The sequence below is a fragment of the Vitis riparia genome, chromosome 6, assembly GCF_004353265.1.
Source record: "Vitis riparia cultivar Riparia Gloire de Montpellier isolate 1030 chromosome 6, EGFV_Vit.rip_1.0, whole genome shotgun sequence".
Taxonomy (NCBI): Eukaryota; Viridiplantae; Streptophyta; class Magnoliopsida; order Vitales; family Vitaceae; genus Vitis; species Vitis riparia.
In genome coordinates, this window is record NC_048436.1 from 228,848 (window position 1) to 251,215 (window position 22,368).

At 32.4% G+C, this 22,368-nt stretch overlaps 2 protein-coding genes across 2 annotated transcripts; one reads left to right on the forward strand and one right to left on the reverse strand.

Annotated features, from left to right (window-relative positions):
* Nucleotides 1-1,248: 1,248 nt before the first annotated feature.
* Nucleotides 1,249-8,238, forward strand: LOC117915567 (transcription factor E2FB). Its single transcript, XM_034831152.1, has 14 exons — nt 1,249-1,581; nt 3,749-3,938; nt 4,190-4,246; nt 4,492-4,577; nt 4,653-4,741; nt 4,847-4,901; nt 6,071-6,123; nt 6,207-6,257; nt 6,360-6,408; nt 6,538-6,603; nt 6,695-6,771; nt 6,932-7,157; nt 7,557-7,623; nt 7,720-8,238. The coding sequence occupies exons 1-14, from the start codon at nt 1,408-1,410 to the stop codon at nt 7,851-7,853; spliced, it is 1,374 nt and encodes a 457-aa protein (XP_034687043.1). The 5' UTR covers nt 1,249-1,407; the 3' UTR covers nt 7,854-8,238.
* Nucleotides 8,239-8,784: 546 nt separating this feature from the next.
* Nucleotides 8,785-10,611, reverse strand: LOC117915807. Its single transcript, XM_034831499.1, has 3 exons — nt 10,316-10,611; nt 9,243-9,434; nt 8,785-9,158 (listed from the first exon to the last, which is right to left on the reverse strand). Exons 1-3 carry the CDS (start codon nt 10,553-10,555, stop codon nt 9,000-9,002), a joined length of 591 nt encoding a protein of 196 aa, XP_034687390.1. The 5' UTR covers nt 10,556-10,611; the 3' UTR covers nt 8,785-8,999.
* Nucleotides 10,612-22,368: the final 11,757 nt, after the last annotated feature.

Consider the following 22,368-nt stretch of genomic DNA (forward strand, 5'->3'; position numbering starts at 1 on the left):
GTATTATCTTAATCCATTTAAAAATAATTTGAAATACATACACTTTTTAATAATTCATCTAATTATTTCATAAATACCCCTTTTACTTGTTATGTCATTGACACCCATTGACATGCTCTTCCATATAAATGTTTTCATTTCTTTTAAATTTATTATTATTATTATTTGAGATTTTTTTCACTACTTCTAATGACCACACCCTTCAAACTTCCTCACTTTTACTCTAAGATGTTTGGTCATGGAGAAAAAAATAAGTCCCAACTTTTCCTAAGACGTGTTTATTTCTAAAGGGAAAAAAACCTAAATAAAATAATAATAATAATAATAAATCTAAAAAGAAGATAAACATTTACGTTGATGTTAATAATATGATAAGTAAAAGGGACATTTTAAGAAATAATTAAATGACTTATTAAAAGTGTATATATTTCAAATTATTTTTAAATAAATAAAGATAATATTGATTTAAAAAATTTGAGGTTCATTTTTTCCATATATTTTCGTATTAATGAGTCAAGACCTACTTTTCCCAAAAGAAAAAGTAAAAAAAATAAAAATAAAAATTCAATAAACTATTTTTATATGTTATTTTAAATTTCAGTTTATTATTTCAACCAAACATAAACATAACTTAAAGGGTTTTTTTATTTTAGTTTTTTCATACAGGCCTGGCCCAAGAGAAATGGAGCAGTTTAATGATATTTGAACCTGAGATTGAAGTAGGGAGAGGCCGGTCCACGGGAGTATTGGGTAGGGTTTGGTTGGTGAGGAGTGGGCAAAGTGAGTGGAGAAATACGCGCCAAATAATCGCTGACTTGATTCCCAGTTCCCCCAACAAAAGGCGCGCATCGCCGATTCGAACCGACCTTTTCATCTTTTCTAAAATACAATATTTTATTTATTTATTTATCTTTGTTAACATGACAACAACAACAATCAACTTCTAATCTCGCACTATTACACAGCCTCCCAACAAACTCTATCCAATAATGTTACCGTTAATTAAGATCATATGATGCCACGGAATGTTATTTGATTTATATGACAGCATTATTAAGTATATACAAATTAAAAATTTTATGATTTATTTTTCAAAATAAATCAGAGCAGTGGTACTTATTTATGCATTTTCTAAATTAAGTAGGAATTAATAAGAAAAAAAAAATAATAATTGAGAGGGGTGGGTTTTTATAATAATAGAACTTCCCTCCACATCTATATCCGAACCAAAATTCCCTCCTCCCTCCCTTCCCTCGTTTTCTTCTTCTTCTTCTTCTTCCCTTTCTTCCTACCTTTTTTAATCTCTTTCAGATCTCCCTCCAATTCCTCTCCGCTTCCTCCTCTGCTTTTCCTACAATTCGCCTAACCCTAACCCCGATCCCCTCCTCTTCTCCATCTTCTTCCCCCATGAACCCTTCTTCTCAGCCGCCTCACCAGATCATGCACCCTCCCAAACGCCACCTCCCCTTTCCGCCCGCCCGCCCGCCCTTCGTCCCCTCGCCCGGGGACTACCACCGCTTCTCCTCCTCCGGCCGCGTCCCCGATCACGAGGCCGACGAGGCCGTGGTGGTAAAATCTCCGGTGAGTTTGCTCTGGGGATCTGTTTGCCTCGGTGTTTGGAATTGGAAATTGGTTGGCTGTTGACTGTGGGAATTGTGTGTTCCTTGCGGTTTGTATGTGAGTTTGGTTGTTTGTGCTTTGTTCTGGAACTTAGGGCGCTGAATTGTGATCAATTGAGTAGAATTGGACCTGTGGTTGAAGGATTTTGGCGTTTTTATAAATTGGATTGCAAGCTGGGAAAGGAACAAGTTAATTGTAGTTCAGAAAGTTGTTAGTAGCAGTATTGGGGTTGTCGTTTTGCATAGAACTCTACACGGGGTGAGATCTATTGTAAGCTCTTCTTCAAGTTTATGTGTCTTCTCCCATCCTTCTTTCTGGTTCTTGCTTTCTTTCTAGTTCTTTGCTTTATGGTATGACAGGTTGAGAAGGTTCTATGGGTGTAAATGTGAAGATTTAGTTTTTTTCGTCAATAGCTGAGGCATAAGGGGTTTAAGTACCATTTGGTGCATTGAAAGATAATTGTAGTTGGATGATTAGGTGATCTATTAGTTTAAAGATTTGGGGCGTTTTGATAAATGGTTGTTGGGCCATTGCAATGAAGTGGGATTATATTATGAGTGAATTAGACTCCTGGATGGTGATGATGTTCTCAGGTGTAGGTTTTGTTTTAGAATTTTAGACCGTTGTTCATCAAGCTTACCAAAAAATTGTGGTGGGTCTCCTGTGGAGGGCTATGTTTTAGGATGATGTTTGGTGTCGGATGCTCTTTTTGGTAGCTTGATGAACTTTCTGGAACAATGCAAAGAGAGATGCAAGGTTCTCATTGTTTATCCAATCAAAAAGTTTTGTTCCCTTGTCTTTGTGTTTGATTCTTTAGAAAGCCTGGGGTGTTTTACTTGAGTTTGACCATCTAATCTGTCAAATTACTTGTCACCTTTCCATTGGGCAAAGATGGGGGTTTTCTTCCGAACAAAGATTGTTTTAAAATTTCTTTTCCATATTTTTGGCCATAAATTATCTGGTTTTAAGGTTCTTGATGCCTTTCCAATTTGTGCTTCGCAAGGTGGACATCAAGCCAGTGAATCATTTGTGATTTGTTGCCCTTTCTCTCCTGCCATCTGGTTATTCAACACATTTCATTTTAAATCTTAAAGAATGCATCCGTGTTTATTGCTTATATTGACATTTCGTTGATATTAGAGTGCTGCACAAAAAAGTAGTAACATAAGCTCAAAATGCACATTCCTAGAGGGAGCACATAGCTCCTGTGAATCAATAATTAGAGCTAACTTTTCCAATAGTTAATAGATGGAGAAGTTTGTAGTCTAGAGGCCAGACTCGACTAGGTTTTTATCAACTTAGAGAAATCATTTTCCCTTGTAAGGTATCTAAATGAGTTATGGAAAGGAAAGGAGTTTCAAATAGACATGCTGAATTGACCAATGATATCCTTGAGGAAGTTGTACATGGGAAAAGCTTAGCGAGAGAGCTGTGAGTTCTTTGTAATTACAAGGGGTGTAAAATAATAAGGAAATCTCAGTCCCTGTTTATAGGATGGTCATCAATCAAATGGGCTTTTCTTGAAGAGTTTTAGATGTTGGTAAATGTCCACAACTAGCTTCTCCTGTTACTAGTTTTGCATATATTGGTGGAATGTAAGCAAGCAAAGAGCCGCTTGAATCTGTCTGCAGTTATTATGTCCATTCCAGTGGCAGTATTATTCATACAGGCTGGCATCTGCTTGCATCTGTAGTTTTTGGTGGTTCAATGGGGTCATTCATATGGGGTGTTTTTACTAAATTAATTTATTATTATCTGCTATGAAAGAGTTACAAGCATGTCCACAATTTCTCCATTAAAAAAATATTATAATCTTTTTGCTTTCATTAAGAGGTTTACAACCTAAATGATATTTTTGTTGACAAACTGGGTCATTGTAACTATTAGTGAAGTTTTATCTTCGAGGAATTCTTTTTGGCAGGCTGGGAAAACTTTTACTCTTCTTTGCTTTTGCTTGGTGTAAAATCTTCAATATTTTGCCTCATTTAATATTAGGCTGGTTTTCCCATTGTTAATGCATTTTTTTTTTCTTGGAATAGTTCAATATATTTTTCAGTTAATTATATGATTAAATTTTATTGCACATGTTGCTCATTGCAATTTACAAAAACTATATGGTATTCTTTAGCAATTAAAGCGGAAAAGTGAACCCGATTATGAAGCTGAGTCTAGCGAGTGGACTGCTGTTCCTGGTTTTACTGACGTAGTCAACAGTCCTGTCCAGACACCTGTATCAGGAAAAGGAGGAAAGGCACAGAAAACATCAAGGATTACCAAGTGCAGCAGGTCTGGACCTCAAACTCCAGTATCTAATGCTGGTGAGCAGTTTCTGTCGAAGATGTGTATATTTGGCTCCCAAATTTTTAATTCTGCAGCATATCCAATGAAAAATTAACCATCAGAATCAACAAATCCCTTGGTTCTACTAGGATTTTATTATCAACATGAACATGAATAGAGATTCTCTTATCAGCATGAACAGTTCTCTTTTGCTTATGATCCAATAGTGAGCCATGGTAGACTGAGAAGAGAAGCCAAATTTACTGAGATGCTTTCTCTCAATTTGCAGGTTCTCCTGGAAATAATCTTACTCCAGTAGGTCCCTGTCGTTATGATAGCTCACTAGGTAAGTAAATGATTGCTTATCTCTTTGTATATGTGTGTGAGATTTTTTTTCCTCTCTCTCTCTCTCTCTCTCTTTCTCCTTTTAGTCTTTTATTGTTGTTGTTGTTATTATTATTATTATTTTGAGTTTGAAAACAAGGTGGAGTTTGTTTTATTTTTTCTATAGATGTTTTCATTTAATAGTTTGTGGGACAGCCAAAGTGGATGCCATAAAAGTGACAACAATGTCCTATGATTCTCATTCAGGTCTCTTGACAAAGAAGTTCATTAATTTGATTAAACATGCAGAAGATGGTATTCTTGATCTAAATAAAGCTGCCGACACTTTAGAGGTGCTATTTTATATCTAACGCAATATATCCTGTGGCATAACATCCTGTCAATTGAAAACGTTTCCATTATCACAGGTACAGAAGAGGCGTATATATGACATAACCAATGTCCTTGAAGGAATTGGTCTCATTGAGAAGAAGTTGAAGAATAGAATTCAGTGGAAGTATGAAAATATTCTGTCATTTACTTTTTATTTAAAGTTGTTTTGAAATGTTAATAATTACCTCAACATGTGAAGAATTACTCAAAAGTTAATTGATTTTTGTAGGGGACTTGATGTCTCGAGGCCAGGAGAGGTTGATGAAAATGTTACTAGTTTACAGGTATGCAGAAGTAGGTAAATTGTTTCTTGGCATGCACTGTCTTGATCTTCATGGGTGTGTTTGATCACCATAATTGGTACTTCAACTAAACATATCAAGTAGTCCTACTGTTTAAGTGTGTTTTACAGTGCAAATAGTATAAATGAGATGCCAGTTAAAAAACAGACTCTACTTGAAAATCACTTAAATTTCTACAACCATGGTCATTAAATACTTAAGAGAAACATTTGCTCTCAGGTTTTTAAAGTTTTGTAACTTTTGATTATCACTTTTAATCATTGTTTATAACCTAATTCCTTTTAATTTTCAATTCTTTTATAACGAATTCTAAGGGTGAGGAATTTATCAAAGTTGTAAACTCTCTTCCACTTTGTCATTTTGATTAAATAGGAAAAAAATGATCATGCATATAAGTTTATTAGATTCTTTACATTAAATCATCTACATATTTCATTTTTTAAATTATGAATTATATAAAAACAGTTGAATTTTTTTACTGTATTCTTCAATCATCACCAAAAAAACATAGTAGTACATGTGACATAGCTTAACATATGGTTCTTCATAGAAAAATCTAGTAATTGTTTGTGGATTAATCTGTAAAACAAACTTTTCTTTTCTTTTAATTCTTTTAATTTTTTGTTTATCAAACAGTATAACTGAATCTGAATTCATTACTTAAATTTCAGATGCTACCATTGGCTTTTTATTTTTGTACATTCAATAATACTTGCAGTTCAGTATTCAATTTTCAGTTTTATTAAACACCCCCTCTTCAACTCTTTGAGAGAGTTTTATTCTTTTTGTTTTATTTTTTGTTTACATTGCCTCTGCCAATCCTATGGTTTTGATGGTCTGGGCCCTAAATGAAGAACAATTGTGGTAACTGGTAATTAGACAGCAACCAAGGTTTAGTCAAACAAATATTAAATCTATCTGAAGTGAGCAGAAAGCCAAAGTAGGTTTTGGCTAGCTGACGGCAATATCTAGAAAAAAGCTGTGGAATTGAGTTCATTGAATTGCATGGGTATATGCAACATTCAGGGAATGGTGGACCATCTGTGATATTTGTCACCACTGGAGAGAACTGGAGAATTTGGAAAGAAAAATTGTTTGCATCTTTCCTAAACTTGCAGGATGTGGTCTTATGAATAGTTTTTCCTCTGCAGGAAGAAGTTGAAAACCTTTCTATTCAGGAGCGCAGATTAGATGCACAAATAAGGTAATGTGAACATTCCTATGCTAGTACAGTTCTATGATGTCTTGCAAGCTCTGGGTTATGCTGATGCTTTTAGTCTGTTGCAGAGATATGCAAGAAAGATTGAGGGACCTGAGTGAAGATGAAAACAATCAAAAGTAAAATTTCTCCCCTTGCTCCCATCAAAATTCGGTTATTTAACTAGTGGTGTGTTAGTTTGATCAAGACGATAACTATTTCTACACTCTTACTTATCTTAGGTGGCTTTTTGTCACTGAAGAAGACATCAAGGGGTTACCCTGCTTCCAGGTTTGTTTTTTCTTCGCTTTGATTTGGTGGTTTACAGTAATTGAGATTAGAATGTTTCAAATCCCAAGAATGTGCTCATTTCTGTTTGGCTGATTGTTAACGGGAGTCTGTTTGTATTGTTCCCACCAGAAAGAAACCTTGATAGCAATTAAAGCCCCACATGGCACCACACTAGAAGTCCCAGATCCTGATGAGGTAAATCAAGTGCAGAGAAGATCAAGGAAAAGTTCATCTTTTGTGTCTTAACATTCCATATTCCCTAAGAAATTTTGTCCTTTGCGTGTAGGCTGTTGATTATCCTCAGAGGAGATACAGAATAGTTCTTAGAAGCTCAATGGGCCCTATAGATGTTTACCTTGTCAGGTACTGTTGCCTTTTGGTTACAACACCTGTTTTCTATTTGCAGGCACGGGATAACCATTATTCTTATTTGGAAGTAAGGATGATAAACTATTTGAGACAGGCTATTCTGTTCTGATGCCTTGTCTTTTCATTCTCTTAATTTTTCTTGATATTGGTTTAGTCAATTTGAAGAGAAGTTTGAGGAGATTAATGGTCTTGAGGCACCTCCAAGTTTTCCATCAAGTTCAGGATATAATGAGGACCCAACAGCAGCAATGGTAACAGAAGAGAGCAGAGGGAAGGAGATTGAAATACAGGGACAAGATGCTCATAGAATGTCCTCTGATCTTAATGCGTCACAAGATTTTGTGAGTGGGATAATGAAGATCGTTCCATCAGATGTTGATGTAAGTCTTAAAACTTGAATTGTTATGGTTAGCATGGTTTTAAAAGCTTTGTGATGATAGAGTCTGCTGAAAAGGGATTAGAAGTGCAGGTAACATGCTCTATTTTACAGAATTGGAAGGAAAGGAAACCGTTGCAGTTGGATCGGTGGAGATTGATAATTTTTTCTTTGTCCATTGTTTTTTATACAAGTATAACCCTTTTTATGCATCATTCAGCAATTATAAATCAGAGTTCTTGTTGGAATGAGGGTTCTTTCAAATGGAAAAAATCTGTAACTTTGCTTTCTTTTCACTTCAGTGAAAAGGGAAGAGTGATGTTTTTAACCATGAATGTGTTGCATGTGCAGTTAAATCATGTAAGCACCCAGGTGTTCTAAACATTTCCTGTTTCCTTGACAGAGTGATGCAGATTACTGGCTTTTGTCAGATGCCGATGTGAGCATCACAGACATGTGGAGGACAGAGCGTATCCTCTCAATAATATATTGCGTATTTTCTTTTTATCTACTTTCCTCATCTTTATTTACGTGCAAGTACCAAGTTCCTTGACTCTCAACCACAGCTGGAGTTGAATGGAATGAGTTAGATGCTCTTAATGATGACTATGCAATGGCTAATGTCAGCACACCACAGCCTCAAACTCCACCATCTAGTGCTGCGGAAGTGCCTCCTGCTGCCAATACTCCAGGGAGGTGAATTAGATTGGCATGCAAAACAAATCATGGATACTTGGGGAACCAATTAATTCCATCCATCTTCCATTTTCCTGATTCAATTGTAGAGGTGGTGAAAAATTTGGAGGTTGCCTCCTCATTGCTCCACAAGAAGGCATCTCAGGAAGTTTAGAGAATGTGTAGATGGGGGAAGCTGGTTCACTGTACAGTAGGCTAATACTATACATGATCAGTCTGATTTAGTAATGAATAGAAATATTATTTGCTCTATTACAATTTTGCCTCTGTATATTGTTCTATGGCTTGCTTTCTCCTCCTCTCCCCCCCCTTTTGTACGATTGACTTGAAATTTGGTTATGTTGGTTTTAGGTAAGTAATGAATCAAATTACATGAGCATCTTATGTGATGGCAGAACTGTGAAATGCGATTTTCCGTTTCCCTTTGGGCAGCACAATGCTGCTTGAGTTCTTGGTACTCTTTGATGGTACTTGATGTGGATGCTGTTTTGCTCAAATCAGGTTAACCTGCTACTTTTTAAAAATGAAGTATCCTAAGTAAATGCTGTGCTTGTCAATTGCTTATAGTTTTGCTGTTTAAGTTAAGTGTGATCCTGGGGCATTTCACCATGGATTATCAGAATGTCTAGTGCCTTTAAACACCTTTTTAAGTGGTTCATGCTTCCTCATAAACTGAGACATGAGTGCTCTTCTTATATTACATTGTCCATGTCCAGGAAAAACTTGAATTCAAATTTACCTGTTTCATTTTCTATGAATTAGGTTTGAACCAGAAGTAATTTTCTCTTATTCCTTAGCTTCAATGCTAGCAGAGCTACTTAGAGACCACAGTGAGCTTAACAAGAAATGGGTTGACAAAAAAAAAAAAAAGGTACCAATAATCCTGCCATGCAGAACTTCCAACATGTAGCAGCTTGGTTGCATGCCTAAAACAATAAAAAAATTGATGGCCTTGACATAAAATTTTGAAGGATTCAGATTATTGTGAAAGCAAAGTTGTACTCTCGTTCAGGCGGGCAGAAGCATCGACATTACTATGAAAAGAATGATTTCATATTAAAAAAGAAAAACAGAGAGCATATTACATTAGGAGGTAGGAGGTAGGAGGTAGGAGGTAGGAGGTAGGAGGAGGTAGTCATACGCATACAAGTTAATTCTCCTTGTCAACTTTCTTCCCAATCCAGCTGGCCACGATGGGAGTGAGAGCTACGGTGGGTGGGAACCTTATAGGAGATGCAGCCTTATGTGCAGCATATGCCAATGCAAACGTCCCCACTTTCTCCCCAGTCGCATCCACAGATATTCCCACCTTTTGCAACTCAGCAATCAAGACCATTGCTCCCAAACCTATTATTTTTATATGGAGGAAGCTTAAAGTTTGCAATTCAAATACCTTTTGCAACAGAGCTTGGACATCCACTCCTGCATTGATTAGTGCATAACAGAGGGAGAAGGAGATCAAGGAGAGAGTAATGGAGGTGGCCAGGTATGCTCCCCCATATTTTGCTAGCAGCTCCTTGGCTTCTTCTCCTTTTGATTTCTCTCTTTTGCCTCCTTCCTTTTCTTCATCTTTTGAGCTGAATATCTACACTCATTCAATAAATTCAACACCAAGTAGGAATACAGGAATTAGATTTATGGTCCACAAGATTATTACACAGAAATTCCTTTTCATCGAAAGATGCAAATTTTTTCTTAATTTTACTACACTGTGTTTTAATTTCAAAAATTTTGAAGAGTTACCATTAATATTCTACTGATGCTATTGAATGGTATTCAATAGAGGAAAAAATAAATAAATAAAAACAGATGCAAAGCATAAATTTTTCCTTGGTGAGGGAAATGCTGAATATTTTTTCAAATCCATGGCTAGTCGACTGGCTGCTGAGAAAAAGGTAGGAAAGACAAATATAAAAATTCAAAGATTATGCCTCAAAAAGAGAAAAAAAAGGAAGTGGCAATCTAAAAATAATAGAATGAAGTCACTGCCTATCATTTTCTGGGACTGCACTTTGTTATTAACATAGCACCAATTTCTTGTTCTGCAACCACTGAATCACCACACTAATGGGAGTTGTTCAATACCCCAGATTGATTGCATAGAAATACAGAATAAAAACCATTTTTTTTTTTTTTTTAATATTTATTCGGCACCCAAGACAGCAATATCCCCCATTCAACTCTCTATTCAAGTATTCCATTCGTCGGAAACCTAAAGAACGTGGAACTCAGGATTCAGAATTGTGCTTTCTTCTATGTTTTCCTCAGTTTTCTCGGCAACCAAAAGGAGGGTAATTGAATATATAAAACCTTGAAACTCATGCAAGTGAAAAAAAGAGAAAACAGAGCTTCACTGTAGAAGGCGGTAGCAGTACGAGATAATTCAATAAATCAATAAAATTGCAGCATTACAACCAACCAAAATCAAAAGAAAACGAGGAGAAGAAAGAGGAGTTAGATGGGCACCTTCCAGAGACCAGCTTCAAGTCCAAATTTCTCCGTAATTTCCTGTGCTGAAGGTGAAGAAGATGGAGAAGGAGAGGGGGTTCTGATTTCCTCAGTTTTTTCTTTGATAGCTCTGACTCTAAAGCAAGTGAAATTGGGTTTGGAGGGAGGAGTAGAAGCAGAGCTGCCGATTCTGAATTCCCTAGTATTTATCGAGAGAGAAGCAGATGAGAAACAAGTGCCCAGCAGAGCTCCTGCCATCGCTAGCTATTCTAAATTTCTAACCAAAATTTACATCCAACCTGCTCATACTTTCCAGGAGATAAACTCATTATACTAAGCTACTGAGTCTAGGACACAGCAGGAAATATCATATATAATTGTTGTATTACTTTATTGCCCTCTAACCTTTAACATCATTCCCATTGCATGGGCCCGGAATTTCGCTCTCCTCAACAATTATAGAAAAAATATAAATAAATGAAAAATGTTACCAATATATAGGATTTAAGATATAAATAGATGAGATTTACTACATAATGATTCTTGAAAATATTTTTAGCTTAAAAAATGTTTTTGAAAAAAACTTATGTGTTTAACAAACTTTAAGAAACACTTTTAAAAATCTAAAAAATCATTTATAATATTTGAAAGTCATTTGTAGCGTTCTGGAAAAGGATTTTTTATTATCTGTTTGACAGTGATTTTAAAAAATGTTTTTACACTAAAAGTTGTTTTTGAAAAATAAAATAAAAAATTAGACGTTTGTTAAATTTAGGAAATATTTTTAAAAATTTGAAAAATTACTTATAATACTTTTTAGAGAAATACTTGATATGTGATTATTCTAAAAATACTTCTATTAAAAACGTTCTCGAGTAAAAATATTGATTCTTTTAAAAATACTTTTAGATAAAACACTTTTATTAAAAACACTTCAAGTAAAAATATTATCAAATATATTTTAAATTGTGTTTCATAATGATTTGAAGAAGTATTTGTATAATTTCTAATACTTAAAAATAAAATTTTTTGAATATTAGAAAGGTAAAAAACGTTTCCAAAATCACTACTGAATGAAATATAGTCTCTAGTCTTAATTGAATTCACCAATAGCTTAACAAATTAAATTACATGAGTTGTTTTCATTTTCTTTCCTCCCCCAAAAGTTAAAAGCTAACTAAATTTTGCCTTAGTCGAATTAAATAATTCGATGTTTGAACTTGGGGTCGGGCTGAATTTCAAGGAGGGAACTTGGAGAGGCCAACAAGGCAAGCAGCGATGGAGGGTTATTTTGGTAATTACCACTAGGATGGCCTTTCTTAAACCTATGGCCATGAGAAGGGACAAGTAGCACTCCATTACATTTGTTAGTCAGTAGTAGAATGCTATGGCTGACGAGGCAGGAAGATTAAAAGGCTTATCTCTTATTTTAGGTGGTGCAACATAAAATTCGGAAAGCTACGTATATCCGTCTCAAAATACTAGTAGAGATGATGCTATTTTCATAATCTGTAGTCATTTTGTGCATAACCATTTTTATTTTTTTCACTTCTAAATAATATATTTATTGTAAAAAAGGTTGAAATTGACATTATATATTTACTCCATATAATCCTCTAGACTTTGATTTAATTATTATTTTAATTAAATTATTTATATAAAAGCGTGTTTTAATAACTTTATATATTAAATTATTTAATGCTTGAAAATTAATTTTAATTTTAATTTTTTAATAATTAATATTAAATAATCTTTAAATCGTGTAAATGGAATACTTTTTTTTAATACAAATTTCAAATTTTATTTTATATATTATTAATAATTATTTTTGTATTAGGAAATTAAGTTAGTACACCATATGAGGTTTGGGCTAGAATACATAACACTTTAAAATATATATCATTAAAGAAAAAGTAATTTCAAATAAATTATTTCCTTTAAATAATTTATAAAATGACATAACATGTAAATAATTCAATTAAGTATCCATAAATAATATTTATGATGATGATTTCTTTTTGCATATTATAACAAATATTAATTATGATGAATGTAAGAGACAAATAAGTAACAATATAATAAAAATAATAGAGAATTACATACAAATAAAGAGAGTAAGGTAGAGAGAAATGCAAACTCAAGATTTATAGCTGTTCAACCCAATCTCATCCAACATTCGCTCTTATTTAGTGTCGATGCAAAGCTTGAGGTTTCACTATATCAAGGCCTCTAAACCAAGCTTTCAAGTTTTACACTTAGTGATCGATTCTTTCTATTGTTTAAAATAGTAAACCTTTTTATGTAGCAACTATGGTCAAGAAAAACCAGAGAAAGAGTTACTATGACTTTTATAGTACTCTAGGTATCGTCTTTAAGGATTCACTTATGGAATTTGTCAATACTAAGATAAATGAATAACTTTTATTTGAATCCTCAAGTAAGAAACCAATATGTGAATTAAGTGAAACTAAGTAAAAGAAACTAAATTAATAACTAGACGAATATTGATTTTTAATTTAATTGATTCAAGTCTGAGGCTTTCCACAATCCAACTTAAGGTATAGAAACAAAGAAAACAAGAGTTTCTTAAGTAGAGTGATCTTAGATTTTAGGATCCTTGGCCACTTGCGATCAACTTGAGTTCTATAACTCGTAATTGCATCAGAAACCTAATTTTTCATTTTTAAAATAAATTCCTAAAACCATAAAATGAATGAGATTGATTACTGGCTTAAAGTTTGACTTTTTAACTTTTCTTGCTCCTTATAGCTTTGTTTTGGGGCAAATAAAGATAAGGAAGATCAGGATAACTAATACTCAAGAGTTACCAAGAATCACTAGTATCGGGTAATAACCTACTATGTCATTCCCTAAAATGACTCACAAGGATAGGATAAAAAATTGATAAATTATAATCCAACCAATAATTAATCTCATTGTTATAATAATTTGCCTATTGTTCCTATAAGTTTCTACCCCTTAGGTTTTCATGCTTCAATCCTCAAATTGGCTTTTTAGCCTCTCATAGGGATGATGTCACATTCACAATTTATAATAAGTTAAAAATCCATGATTTGAATAAAAAGAAACTAAAAAGAATATATATTCAATAAAGAAGAAAAGAAACAAACTGAAGTTCTTGTCTTCTTCTCTACAAAAATGTCAAACTCCTAGAACATCCTTAAACCCTAAAACTAAGAGAGTTTATATGGTATCATCAATGACTTAACATGTGACACAATCTCATTGGCCACTTATTACAAGGAAAAATCATAAACAACCTCAAATGCTTCAAAATTTACAAGTTCTAAATGAATACAAGGCATTTCCAATTGGATGGAGGCATTTGGAACTCATTTCGACATGTCCTGGAACTCAAACTCAATCACCAGTGGCTAAGTTCGAAATTTGAGTGACTTCTAAGTCAATTTCGAACTCAAAAATGGAAGAGGGAGGTCTAATTCAAAATCAAGGGGTTGAGTTCGAAATGCATAGTGAATTTTGAACTTAGCATTCTTCTCTGACCAGTTTGTTTCAAACATTCATAACTTCCCCATTTTAGCTTTAATTTATGCACCATTTGAAGTGTTGGATTTTTGACTTCTAGAGCTTTGAAACGATATATAGTTTGCCCAAAATAAACTTTGGGAAGTGCTCCAAATTTCACCTCAAATTTAGAATATATGTTACCACCAGATTTTGAGTTCCAAATTTCCATGCAAATTTGCTTCAAGCCTCATTGTCCATGTTTGTGTGTCTTCTTTCTTACTTCATAATGGTCATTCCTCATATCCCAAACTCATGAAATCCTCCTCTTGTATTTCCTCATATTCCATGAGTCTTGACTTGCTCATTCTCTCATTTAACGCCTTCTTGATCTTTCAAAATCTAGAGTTATTCAACTTGCACCATTTTCTTCTCTTGAATTAGAATTCTTCCCCCACACAAAACAAGAAGTTTGAAGCCAGTAAATAAGAGTTGGAATTAAACTAGCAGGTAGACATAGTCTAGGGTTGATTGATTGACCAACCGGTCGAACTGGCTACTAGTTGAGGTTATCGTTGCCCAATTGGCTCTCAATCAGTTGAGGTTTAACATCGACTAGTTAAATACATGCTATTTAAAGTGAAAAAGTACAAGTACACCTTGATCAACTAAGCCCAATCGACTCCTCCTTAGCCTAACTGGTTGCATTATAAAGTACATAAAAGACCTCGATTTGAGGCTTGAAACTTTATAACTTGTGTTCAACTTTTTAAAACCCTTTAAAACAAGTTTAGGAAGGATTAGGTTTAGGGTCTAAATAAAAAACATTAAATAATCCAATTTGTAAAAAAATAAAATTGATTTAGGCACTTGGATGATTTTAGGTGCTTAAATAAAAATGAAATGTATGATTCTAGTGAATGAATAACCTTACAAAGAGATTATAGAGAATTGGCCTTGATTGATATTCTCTTTGAAGTTTTCTTCTTCTCATTCTTGATTTTCTTTTACTTTGATTTATCTTTGTGATTACCACTTTAAAAATCTTCTTGCCTAAATACACTTTAACATCAGTTGTAAACCTTGTTTTGATATCATCAAAACCAAGATTAACCAAAACTTGGTTTTACAATCTCCTCCTTTGGATGATGGCAAAATCAAGGTTGCTAAAATGCTCCCCCTCAATAAATGTTCATTTTATTTATGAAGATATTCAAGTTTAAGAACTTTAAGAAGTATATTAAGGGTGCTAAAAAAAAAAATACAACCAAATATAAATAGCATAAAGAGTGGTTAGCAATATGGCAAAATATAAACATTAAATATGATATATGTATATTTGACCAATTAAGCACATAAAATCAATATTGATAGGATTGATAAAACAATGTTAATATTTCAAATTACTTCACCCCAAGTTAGCAATCTATTATTACTTCTCCATTTTTTTGTTATTTATAAAAAGTTTCATTTAAGCATGGAGAGAGAATTATGATTTCAACTAAAAATGATTTTATAAATTTTAACATTAAAAAAATCATCATTTTTCATAGAAATATGCAGGATAAAATCATTTTACTATTTCTCCATCTTTTTCATTTCAAACATTTTCCAAATAAAACTTTGTTCAAACTTAGAACATTTCCAATTTAAATCATGATTTGGAAAAAAAAAATGTAAGGGAATAAGAGAATATATGCATTTTAATCCAAACCATAAGTTAGCAATTATACCAATTTTATCAAAATTATTTAACACTTTTTATGCATGATCATAACTTAAAAATATTATTAATTTTGCCTTATGAAAATTTCAATCCAACAAGATAATAAGACAAATAAACACATTTAAGTTAAAAATAAAAATTACCTTACTTGTTGAGTTTTCATTAATACAATCCATTTGATGAAGACTTACATTATCTCCATTCCATTGGAAGATTCTTTATTTGCTTGCTCTCTTTGTTGTGGAGTTTTCTTCATTTTCATTTGACCTTTGAATCTCCTTCACTTTCCCTTGATGTTGACCTAAGCTTCATCAATATTCTTCTTCCAATTTTTAGCTCATTATCATCTTTGATATATTTTCAACAAAACAGTTACAAGGATAAAAAAAACTAAGAAATGTTATATCATTCATATATATATCAAGTTTTTCCCAAAAACTTTCTTTTGATTTGAAAATTTTGGTTATTCGCATCCAAATGATAAATCAAAAGGTGATATTTAAAATATTTTCTTCAAAGATGATTTATGTATAATAAAATGATATTTCGCATTATTAACATATTTTGAACTATGGGAGGGATACCATTTCCAAGAAAAGAAAAAAATTAATGTCAATTGTCTTCAAGGTAAGCATATCCTCTTTTTTCTTGCATGGGTCCTTACAAAACAAATTAGGTAACCTTTGGTAATCATTCTTCTTGGGTCCTAGAGGATTAACATTTTTTTTTTTTTTTGGAATCCAAAATAATTTAGAATCTTGAGCAACATGAGGAGATTTTTTTAAAGGACAAGTACAACTAATGTGTCCTCATCTCCCACAAAAAATTGCAAATAGTGTATGGATTAATACTTGAAGCTTCTTGCACAAAATAGTTTTTGTAGTATATTTCATTTTTATGAGTCTTGTAACCCAATTTTTTTTTCTTTATAAAAAAAATATATTTTTGACTTGCTAAGATCATGTTAAAGACTTTCTGACCATTTGAGAATTTTTCTGGAGAATATATTAACCACTTATTCTTCTTCTTCAACTCCTCATTTTATTTTTCAAAAGATATTTTTGCCTTATTAATATTTTTAAAATTTTCTTTAAGCTCATTGAGCTCATTTTCAAGAGAAAAAATTTTTCTTTTTGAAAGCGACATTTTTCAAAGAAAACTTTTCAAAATCAAGGTATAATTCTTCACAAACGTTTTGTAATTCATCTTTTATAGTTGCAGAATTTACTTCATCTTCATGACCCTCTAAAGCTATGAAACACATGTTGACATTCTCATTTGTGCACTCTTCTTTCATGGAGTCTATATCACTTTCACTCCATGTTGCCACCATTGCTTTCTTCTTCTTTTTAGAACTTGAGGACTTATTTGACTGAGATTTTTTTTTCCTTTGATCTTCTCAAACTTAATATACTTCATGAACTTCTTTGAGAAGAGATCAAGGTCTTCGTCTTCACTCTCTTCCTATTTATAATCAATTATTGAAGTTTTGAATGATATATCATTTCTTTTTTTTACTTCAACCTCTTAATGCTTGTTCATGTTCATCGCATGAGTCATGAGTGACCTAATGAGTTCTTTAAGTGGGATCTTTGAAAGATCTTTGGCTTCTTGAATGACGATCACCTTAACTTTCTATTTCTTTGGGATTTCAAAATCTTCATGACTTTTTCCATTATGCCTAAAGCTTGAAATCTATTCACAATCTTCATGAACCTAGTAAACATCATAGTGATAGTAAAATTAAATAAGAATAAATATTATTATGACTAAATATTTTAGAATAAATTTGAAATTTAGTTATTTATAAAATAATGTGAGATGAAAATACCACATGAGGTAATCATAACCATAATGTTGAAGAGAGACAATACTCAAGAGAATTAAAGAGAGGCATGAAAAACATAAATCTAAAGTCATGTAATGAAGTAGGTGCCAAAATGATATCTTATATTGGACGATAGGATTTGCTAAAAAAAAAAAAAAAAACCACGCACTAAACACTAAGGCCTTTAAGATGCTAAATTATATCATTTTATTGGTAAATAAAATCTAACAATGAGAAAGAGAGACGAGAAAATTAGAAACTCAATATGGAATCTAGTAACAAGAAAGGGGAGAGAAATAGCAACTGAATACCCTACAGATTGATAAAATGAGTCAATTTATAGGTGGATAAAATTAAAAAAACATTAATTTCTAATGGGCCACAAGTGAGAGAGAGTGTTTGAGAGTGTGATATACATTATGGAACCTAATAAGTTAAACTTTTAGGAAAATTAATAATTCTTCAAGGGTATAATTAATTTGACCCTTATTTAGCCTTTTTATAATCATATATATAGCGCCTATTGTTAATGCATTAGACTAGGTTGGAAATTTTGCTTAAAAGATTATTGGTTTGAAACTAATTAATTACCATGAGTCTTATGCCAAACATATTTGTATTGAAGTCATGAAATTTGGAAACTTTAACAAAATAATGTCATTAAAAAAAATGACAATTTAATTATAGGTCAAGTGGGCTGTGTACTTCTGTTAATTTTTTTTTTAATAAAAATAAAAAATTTTATTTTTTAAAATATATTTTTCTAGTTTGATACAACTAAAAGAATTAAGGATTTGAAAATCTAATTTGTGTGAAATAAGACCTTGAAAATCCAAAGATGCTATTGTTTTGCCCTAATTCCAAACCTCCAATGACCAAGATTGAGTATTTAGTGTTGGAATAGTCTCGAAAAGTATGACATTTTTGAAGTAGTAATGAATAAAGTTTAGTTGTAAAATTCAGCAAAAATGCTTCTTTTGATACACTTTTAGCCTATAATATTTGTTTTCATGATCATAAAGTGCTTGAAAGTGAATTTGGTACGAGGTGTCACCTTTTTGATATTGTAGGGCAAATATTGATCTTTTTTTGATGTCATACCCAATGTTTTTCTATATCAATTTTCTTGAAATCTGGACTTGAGTATATATATTGAACCAAAATCGATACAGTATTTTTGTTGCAATCCATTTTCGGTCTCGGGGATTGTATCAAATTTAGTGTTGATTTTCTTTATGGCATTATTAGAAAGCTTAGCGATAAGTCTAAGAGAAAAATGATTCTATTTCTTTCTCTTGATTAGAAAACCAGTACAAAAGAAGGCTTATATGGTGGATGGAGACAATTACACGCAACAAACTACCAGCTCAACCAATTAACAGTAAAACAAACAAACAAAAGAGGGCTAACTAAACTCTAACAAACCAAACCTTTTATTACCAAAAATACCCTGCTACTTTAATACCCCATCTCAAGATGGGTAGTGAATATTGTGCACTCCCATCTTATTGGGTAAAAATTTAAACTGAGCAGGAAACAATGGTTTAGTAAAGATATTCGCCACTTGGTATTGGGAAGAAACATGTAGAGTTTTAATCATCCCACTTTGAAACTTTTCTCGGACTAGGTGGCAATTTATCTCTATATGTTTTGTGTGTTCATGGAAGACGAGATTAACTGCAATATGAAGGGCAACTTGGTTATCACAAAACAAGATTGCTGGTTTTTGGTGCTCAACATGCAAATCCTTGAAAAGAGTAAGCAACCACATCGATTCACAGGTAGCATTAGCCATAGATCTATACTTTGCCTCAGCATAGGACCTAAAAACAATGTGTTGTTTCTTAGATTTCCACGAAACTAGAGATTTCTCAATGAAAATGCAAAAACCACTAATGGGTCTCCTGTTGTCTGGATAAGAAGCCCAATCAGAATCAACAAATCATTTCAGATCAAGAGTGGATGATGAGGTGAAGAACCCGATATGTAACTTGTAGATGTAGTACTCTTGGCTTGGCTAGGAATTGACTAAGATGATTGACAGAAAAAAATAAGTTTGGTTTGGTAATAGTGAGCTATAAAAGTTTCCTAATTAACCTTTTATATTGAAACGGATCAGTAAGTAGCTCTCCCTCATCTTGTGAGAGTTTTACATTTGGATCCATTGGAGTTTTTCGTGTCTTACAACCAAAATAGCCTGTGTTAGACATAAGTTGTAAAACATAGTGGCGTTGACTAAGAGAAATGTCTTTTACAGATCTAGCCACTTCAAGCCCCAAAAAATATTTTAGCTGGCTAAGATCTTTAAGTTTAAAATGATCATCAAGAAACTTTTTGAGGTTATTTACTTGTTGGGGATTATTGTTGGCAATAACTATGCTATCGATGTAGACCAAAAGAGCAAGAACATAGACTTTCGTAGATTTAATGAAAAGAGAACTATTAACAACTAATTGTTGAAAGCCATTTGCAAGTAGAACACCAGAAAATTTGGAGAACCATTGTCGTGAGACTTGCTTCAAACCATAAAGAGATTTATGAAGTCTACAAACAACATTAGTAGGCAAAGATTCCCCCTCATGGTGATAACCAATATGCAATGACATGTACACCTCTTCTAAGAGATCATCGTGTAGAAAGGCATTATTGGCATCAAGTTGGACAAGAGTCCAACAAAAAATGGTAGCCAATGCAAGAAAAACTTTGACTATAACAAGCTTGGCAATTGGGGAAAAAACGTCAAGGTAATCAATGCCCTGTTGTTGATTGTAGCCCTTAACAACAAGGTAGGCTTTGTATATTTCCAAAGTACCATCTACATGATATTTAATTTTGTAAGCCCATTTACATCTAATTGGGTGTATGCCTAATAGGAAAAAAGTAATAGACCAAGTTCCATTATTTTCAAGAGCTTGCAACTCAGACTTCATTGCTTCTCACCATTTCGAAATGAGAATAGCCTGAGAGTAAGTGGTTGGTTCAACATGTGAGGAGACAACATGGACAAAGGCATAATATGAAGGAGATAACTTTTCATAGATGAGGACCTTTGAGAGAGGGTGAAATGTAGAGGAGAAAAAAAAAGAATTAGAGTAGCAATGATCATCTTGAAGGTAGGAAGGTGTTTTGTGAGTTTTATGTGGTATAAATGAGGAGGTAGAATTATCAAGTGGTGGAGGCATAATCGAGGAATGAAAGGGTAAGACATGATTAGAAAAAAAAAAATCAGAATAAGTGGTTGATGGAGAATTGGATCGAAAAGGAAAAATGTATTCATGAAACATTACATCTTGAGAAATGAAGACATCATGAGTCATGAGATCAAAGAGCTAGTAACCCTTGTAACCAAGAGGATAACCAAGAAAGACAACTATAGTGGCTCGTGGAGAGAACTTAGAACGATGCCTAGTGAGAGTAGACCCATAGCACAAGCAACCAAATATGCGAAGATGAGAATATGAAGGTTTCTTATGCCAAAACAACTTAAATGGTGTCTTATTTGACAAAAGTGGAGAGTGAGTATGGTTAAAGAGGTAAGTAGAAGTAAGAAGACAATCCCCTTAGTAGACTAAAGGTATATTAGATTGGAAGTGCAATGTGTACTACTCCAAACCCAATTTAGGGGTAAAATCATAATTTAGAAATTATTAATTAATTAAAGTAATTTGATAAGGGTAAACAAGTCTTTTCATATTAAAACCCCTAGATATAAATTAGATTTTTCCTATCTTTTCTATTTAGAAAACTTTTTTACACAGAGATCAGAAAGATCAAAGAGCATAGGGCTGAAGATTTGGAGGTTTAGGGTTTGAAGATCAATTTTTCAGGTAAGATTTTTTAATCCTTAAATTTATATTTTATATTCATTAATTAGTTTTGAACACTTTAGATATTCTTTGGAATATTTCAATTTTTATTTGAGTTCGTTTAATTAATTTATAGGTAAAAAAGATTAAAAATTTATGAATATAATTTGATTTATTAATGGAGATCGACATATTTAGATTACTCAAATGAATAGATCTATAAAGAAAAAAATAATAAACAAATAAAATAAGAGTCGTGTGATTTTCTAGAACGGTGAAGAAAAAAAAATAATGTAGATGTGTGTGGTGTAGCGAGGTTTAAAAGAAAAAAAAAAATAAGGATACGTGTGGACGTCAAGGAAAGAAGAAACAAAAGAAGAAGAAGAAAAAAAAGGTGTTATTATTATAATAATAATAATGGGTGTAGTTGGTGGCTTGGAGTAATGGTGTTGCAGGGTCTTTGAAAGTAATAATAATAATAATATATATATATATATATATATATATATATATATATATATATATATATATATATATATATATATATATATATATATATGGGGTGTGGGGGTGAAATTGTGGTTAAGTGACAGTTAGATTATGGGAACAATAATAATAGTTTCTTGTATAAGTTTTAATTTAATTTAAGTATATAAAGAAATAAATAGTGAGAGTAAGATTAGGAAAGAAAATGAATTTTTCAATAATTTGGAAACTTACTAAATTAATTTATTATTGTTTAGTAAGTTGAAAATAATATTGGGTAGTAATAATATTAGCATGAGAAATTAATTAGGATCCCTAATACTAAATAAAATATTTTTAGGATTGTCAAAATTTTACCTTTAGATAATTGTGTATGATATTATGTTAGGTGATAAGTAAATTCGTTAGACTAAATACTTCAAGTTTTTGAGCGCTTATTTACGGTAAGAGAAAATAATGTAGATTTTTATAAAATAAAATAATTTTCTTTTATATTGTATTTTGAAATGTGTAAAAATATTATTTTTATCTTTTCGCATGGATTAAATATGTGTTTTGTATGCAAAATACATTTGAGAATTTTCTTTGTTTATGAAAAGTGAAAAATTGAGGAGATATGATATTTTGTTTTGTAAGTTTGAATTAATGAAATAAAGTGTTTGACTCTGGATTATATGACCCTAGTCAACGGGTTATAATTGTTGACATTTTCAGCCCTAATAAATGGATTATAATAGTT